This window comes from Macrobrachium nipponense, chromosome 22, assembly GCF_015104395.2.
Source record: "Macrobrachium nipponense isolate FS-2020 chromosome 22, ASM1510439v2, whole genome shotgun sequence".
NCBI lineage: Eukaryota > Metazoa > Arthropoda > Malacostraca > Decapoda > Palaemonidae > Macrobrachium > Macrobrachium nipponense.
The window spans coordinates 64045917-64052954 of NC_087213.1; the positions used below are offsets into that span (position 1 = coordinate 64045917).

A 7038-nucleotide genomic window follows, 5' to 3' on the forward strand; every position below is an offset into this window, starting at 1 on the left:
AGCGTTGTCGAAGAAAGGCAGGGTTGATTGAATTCTGTCGAAGTAATCGAAGAGATCAGAGGCAGGAAAGTCTCCGCTGACAGAGGACCGTCGTTCCCAGCATGCTCTGCTGACTCTCTCAGTCATTAAAAAAGAGAGATGGAGAAGCATCATTGGCTGTGATGGAAATTACCTGTGGCGCGTTAAAAGAAGTTCAATTTTTTTAAGCTTCTACTGATTATTTTCATTAGCACTGAACTCTTAAGCATGCATAGTAGTTCTGCATGAACCATCTTGTGTGATTTATCTCTTTGAGCCGACAATTTCTGGTCATACTCGGGATGCATCTCGAATGATCGATAAATATTGACGGTATTGATGTGGGAAATTATTTGCTATTAACAATCACCCTCTTGCACAAGTATCAATAATTACCCCAGTGATAAAGACAATTTTTTTTAGGGATAAAAATCAAGTTTCTTGTGCAGTCATAAAATATAAACGGGACGGTGACCAGTCTCGTTTTTTGTAAGCAAATCGCATTAGGTAAAACTGTATGACTATATATATGTGTGTGTGTTTGTGTGTGTAACACTGCCGGTTTCTTTCGCCATGTATGTACGTATATTTTTGAAGCCATTGTGGCCTTTGAACTTCTTTTCCTCACTTATTTTTATACGTTAATCACAATAAACCCAATGAAAGTGAAAAATAAATACAGATGCTCGATAATTCCCAAGAAGAATGGGAATATCTTTGAAATCATTACGAACATGGTAGTGGGTACAAACAGAGTTTTTTTATGTAAGTTTTTCTCTTGTTATCATGAAAAGTATTAACCTGCCGCTCTTAGCACATGACAAAACCAGGATATTTTGATGCTATATCTGTTACATCATTAGTATCTTGGGACTAACTAAATATACTTAATGCCCTTGTAAAACATGGATGTGAGTAAAAAAATGTAGTACATAGGCAGAAATATTGTAGGATTTCTGTTCTCACTATATTTAAATCCATTACTTCCTCTTTGTATTAGGCAATCCTTAAGTACTTGGAAGTTAATGTAGCATTGGTGAACAATATTACAACTAAGAACTTCCCGACAATATTAAAGAATTTTAATACCAAATCCCACGTAATTTAAGTGGCAATATTTATATCTGTCCAACTGGAAAATTGTTGGAAAAGGGAATAGAACATAAAAATGCTCAAGATGTGCACAGGTGAAATGCAGTTTCCGTTCATGTTAGTGAAAACAATAATGCCATCGACTGAATAGGGCCTAAAAAGATGGTTTGTTCCAATAATATTTTTTCCCAGTAATACACTGGAAATTCTTGTAAGAGTATTAATATCAGCCAAGGATTGTATAAACTCGTTCTATTGATTTCAAAATAAAAATGTAAAATGTGTAGTTTTTAAGGAAAAGTTTATCCGGGCCAAGAGCAAAGATGTGAGACCTCCCACATAGACAAGATTTGTAAATGGAACACACTTCAAACTCTAACGAGTCCTTTTTTTTTTTTTTTTTTTTTAAACTTTAGTTACGCTCCTCTCTCTCTCTCTCTCTCTCTCTCTCTCTCTCTCTCTCTCTCTCTCTAAGCTGCATCCCAGACCACCCAAGATTTGAAGATGCAAAATATACCGGAAGATGCAAAATATACCGGAAGATGCATTAGCAATTCTCTGGTTGACATTAGAGGTGCCTCACACTGAGGGACCTGGGGGGCAACCCGAACGAGCCGTAAGGTCTCTCTCTCTCTCACATATATATATAATATATATATGTGTGTGTGTGTATCACCACGATGTGTCCAAACAGGAAGTCTCGATGGCCTCTTTGTATCTATTATAACTTTGGGAGTGTTCAAGCTTTATGCCGTTTCTTTAACAACAACAAAAAACTATTTGGTACTTATTACAAAGCCTGAAATTAATATATATATATATATATATATATATATATATATATATATATATATTATATGTGTGTAGACTTATATATTCTGGTTAAGTTGTACGTATATCCAACTGTTTTTGCTGTGGTTAATGAAGTGACATACAGCTTGGTTATTCCCAAAGTGATAATGGATACACAAAGCCCATTGGAGAATTGCTATTTGGGCATACCATGGTGAAAATAAGATCTCCGAAGAATGACACAGAGTGTCATATCATAACATGAATGTAATACTACAGCTACATAATACTATAGTATTCCAACACAATATTTTGATGCATGGGGGATAGGTCTAATTCTAACCCAAATCAGCGGGGCCGTGCAAAGAATCAAAGGACAGCTTCCACGTCACGGCAAGTTATGGGAAAGCTTTGATGAGTAATAAGACAACTTCATGAAAGACGTAGAAACCGCAAGTAAAAAAACAAACTGCGTAAAACATCGTCCCTGACGCTTAATTATTCAAAAGCCAGGGTGCACTCTTACGCAAAATGTCAAGTTTTTCCCGATGATTGTTTCCGCCCGGTTTACTTATCGAAGTTCCCAGGCTTCACAGATCAGTCTACTTTTGTTGGTCAGAAAAGACGTATGTTTTACTTAAGATTAATATCATTACAGCTGTCATCTTGCGAGAAAAATGACGATGTGGCATCTGAAATATCTTGTAATCACTACATAGGTATACTTATCAGAAGATGAAATTATAGCTACAAGGTCCGAGTCTTTTTATGACTGCATATTTTCCAATTTTTAGGGATTGTTTGTTTCATTGTTACTGTAGTCTGTCATTACTTTTTTAATCGTTTCCTTCTCGTTAGGTAGTCTGTAGTCTACTTGGCACCAGTAACACTAAGCGAACGCACAAAACCGTCATGATAATTGAATTCCCATTTTCTTTAATAAGACTCTCTCTCTCTCTCTCTCTCTCTCTCTCTCTCTCTCTCTCTCTCTCTCTCTCTCTCTCTCTCGCAACCAATTGTTAATACATTCTTTGATTTTACCGTTAAGTCTAAATCACAAACCTGTCCAAATATAATAAAGAGATGAACAGCATTCAGGGCGTCATGCCGATCTACAAAGGGTAGTTGAAAACTTACATACGATGAAAACAATCATGAGAGCGCCTTTGAACAGAGGGCACTAGATCCATTATCCCAGTCTTCCAATATCCTTGATTCGTCACTGACTGTTGTAGCAGTTTTGCCGTAGTCGTCTCGTCTGTCGCTCAGTCAGCAATCCGGTGTGTGCAGTTAGCAACCCGAGTTGCTTATAGGGAGTCTAGTGAAGAAGCTTCAGTGACCGAATGCAATAGTGTTATCTCTTCGCTAGCGTTGATGGTTTCCAGGCTCCCGTGATGGCAAGTACCTTTATTTGAATGTATTTATTGTAGTCCCACTTTAAATGGCTCGCCTTTTGTGTTTGTTATCAACTTGATATAAGTAAAAATCAAATTGTGTACAAGTGACACAGCTGTGTGTGTCCTCGCTTTGGAGAATAATAACAATATTTAAATGAATTCGTTTGCGTTTGGTGACTTGGGTCGCTCACTGAGATGATTGTTAGGCCAACTCACAGCAGTTGAGTGTAGTTACATTGATTTCCGAATGTCTCAACAGGAAATTATATATATATATATATATATATAATATATTTATATATATATATATATATATATATTAGTTTGAATTCTGTACCAGTGTGTGTGTGTCTTTTTTTCCTTCTGTCAACCGTGAGCATATTTTCATACAGAGCTCTCTCTGTGGCTTGCAAAAGACTTTTCAGTAAAGGTAGGTATGCTTAAGGTTTACAGCAGGTAGTGGGTATACATAAGCCTACATAGTACTACTGACTTCCGAGAGAGAGGATTTTTTTTTTTTTTTTTTTTTTTTTGCACTGCGTAGCGGGGAAAGCTGCATGCTCGCAACTGCATTTTAGGTGAGAGTTCAGATCTGGTCGAGGGTTGAATTTATTCTCTCGTTCAGTTAACAGTTACATAATCGGTTTTATGGGCCTTTAACACACACACACACACACACACACACACACACACACACATATATATATATATATATATATATATATATATATATATATATATAATGTGTGTGTGTGTTGAATATAATAATTAACAATGTTTCAAGAGTTTGATGCTGTAGGCATTATGGCAAACTCAACTGTTTCAACTTGTAATTGGTTGCGCATGCAAAAATGTTAAGATTAAACTTTTATATACTAGCGTATTGGTTTTTATTCCTTGGGTATTTTCGTTTCTTTTTTTCCAAATTGCTAGTGTACTAACATTGTGAAAAATAGCGGTAATGCAGGGGAACGCCCAAACCGCCATTCCCAACTTGAAGGATGTTACGTACTGGCTCGAAGCTAAGATTAAGCGTCCCCCATTTTGCCTGTTAAAATAGGACCAGTGGCGAAAGAGCGTGACTCCGGGCTGGTTGACGGTGTCCAAGCTATCTTTAGTGTTAAAAAAAAAAGCATATGGATGCGCATTGCGTTTTATTACATAAATTATAAATAATAGCACCCTCAGAAGTATAGTACCGTAAATGCTTACATCAGATTTTCGTAGAATTCTCATATTTCGTATCAACTTGGAATCGTTTTATGTATTTCAGTGATTCAATGAACTCTCAGTGTCGTTGTAGGTGGCTTTGTTTTCGAATGGGTGATATATTTACTATGATATAGTTCTTCCCGTATATAAGGACGACAATGAAACGCCAGTTATTCTAAGCACGTGTGAACGTTTTTGTGGTTATGAATAGTGTTTATTTTTTACAAATAGTACAATGTAAATATTGGTAAAGGACGATGCTGAGCATCTTGATTTAGAGAAGAACTTCAAAGTTTGCATTACCCTGTATCAAGTTTGCGCTCCCGTAAACCCTCCTCCCTAGGGAGGTAGTGCCGTCAGTACACCTCACGCGGTGCACTGTATGCACTTAAGAGTCTATACAGCGTCCCTTCGGACTGCAGCTTCAACCCATTTTATTCATTTTTACTCTACCTCCGTTCATTCTCTCTTTCTTCCATCTTGCTTTCCACCCTCTCGTATAGTAGATTCACATCAACCGAGCATTTGATGTCTAGGCCAGTCCCTTACGACGCTCCTGATTGGGTGTTGATAAGCCAGTCACAAGGGTGGAAACTCTCAGTCTCTCGAGAGAGTTCACATAGGCAGGATGTATGTTCCACCTCTCCTGAGGGATACTTTTGAGAGACGTATATCCCTCAGGAGAGGTGGAACACACATCGTACCCATGTGAATTCTCGAGAGAGACTGAGTTTCCAGCCCTGTGATTGGCTTATCAACAATCAGGAGCGTCGTTAGGGACTGGTCTAGACATCAAATGCTCGGTTGATGTAAATCTACTATAACAATTGCTGCATAGTGCAACTGCGAGATTTTCCTCCTGCTATACATTTAGAATATCCCTTTAAATTTCACTTTCAGCTGTGATTGACCTCATTGGCCCCACCGCTTGGTTCTTGATCCACATGTTATGTTCCATTTCGTCCCAGTAAACCACATGAAATGTTTTATTTTGTATCAAATACGATCGATAACAAGACAATCAAATGTACAGAAATAGAGCAGCATTACATATGCTTGATCATCAGTCTACATTAAGAACTATAATTTGTTTGTTAAAACGTTCGAGAATAAAATACTGACTTGTAGTCCACGTGGAAATTGTTAAATAGGACATTTCCAACTCCGTCCATCATCCATCACCGAACGCTGAGTGGCCCCACGTGTGGTTAACATTAGTCGTGGTTTATGCGTGATTAGCAGAAGCATATTTCAGTTTCTCTCTCTCTCTCTCTCTCTCTCTCTCTCTCTCTCTCTCTCTCTCATATACACTTCACATGAAAACCTCTGCTGTATTCCCAAGACAATTTTAAATGAATTTTCTTTCTCTCCTCTTCTTCTTCTTCTTCTTCTTCTTCTTCTTTCCCATGACAATATGAGTGTTGGAATGTAATCATCTCTCTCTCTCTCTCTCTCTCTCTCTCTCTCTCTCTCTCTCTCTCTCTCTCTCTCTCTCTCTCTCTCTCTCTCTCCCATGACAACTTGAGTTTTGAATTGTAATCATTCTCTCTCTCTCTCTCTCTCATGACAACTTGAGTTTTGAATTGTAATCATTTTCTCTCTCTCTCCTTCATTTCCATAACAATTTGAGTGTTGAAATGTAATAATCTCTCTCTCTCTCTCTCTCTCTCTTATTCACTTACGTCGAAAAAATGCCATTATTCCATTTTTTTTATTTTGGATTTCCGTAGGAGGGTTGTGCCGTTAGTGCACCTCATGCGATGCACTGTAGGCATTACTTGTTTTTTTTTTTTTTTTTTTTTTTTTTTTTTGTGTGTGCAGCGTTCGTTCGGCCCCTAGCTGCAACCCCTTTCATTGTTTTCACCGTACCTCCGTTCATACTCGCTTTCTTCCATCTTACTTTCCAACCACTCATTACACTTGTTTCATAGTGCAACTGCTTTGAGGTTTTCCTTCTGTTACGCCTTTCAAACCTTCTTTCTGTCGATTTCCGTTTCAACGCTGAATGACTCATGGTCCCAGCGCTTGGCCTTAGGCCTAAATTTTATTTTCCATTCTGTTCTTAGTTCCTCGTTGGACGAGCGGTTTACGTGCTCGCCTACCGATTCGGTAATCGCGAGTTCGCCTCCCTGCTCTGCCTACGTGGAATCAGGAATTTATTTCTGGTGATTGGAAGTTCATTTCCCTATTTAATGTAGTTCGGATCCTACAATAAGCTGTAGGTCCCGTTGCTAGGTGACTTGGTTTCTAGCCACGTAAATATATCTAATCCTACGGGCCAACCCCAGGAGAGGTGTTAAGCAGCTCAGTGGTCTGGTTAAACCAAGATATTCTTAACTTATTCTATTCTTGATTTTGGATGGCTGGCCACAGAAAATTGAAGGAGGTTGTGACCTCGAGGACTCTCGATTTTTTTAATTCCTCCGTAAGTAGGAATGATCAGTCTCCTCCTGTGCATTGTCGATCGTTTAGCAAACGTCTTTCCCAAAGATGAGTTTCATTATCGCTTCAAAAGAGACCTTGGATT

The 7038-nt window shown here is 38.3% G+C and overlaps 1 protein-coding gene across 1 annotated transcript in view; it reads left to right on the top strand.

Moving 5' to 3' along the window:
* Window positions 1–3164: 3164 nt before the first annotated feature.
* LOC135198756 (mucin-2-like) overlaps window positions 3165–7038 on the top strand; it is a 100073-nt gene continuing 96199 nt past the window's right edge. Inside the window, exon 1 of the mRNA XM_064226642.1 lies at window positions 3165–3299. Within this exon, the coding sequence (XP_064082712.1) occupies window positions 3297–3299 (3 nt within the window). The 5' untranslated portion in view covers window positions 3165–3296. The remainder of the gene's footprint in view (window positions 3300–7038) is intronic.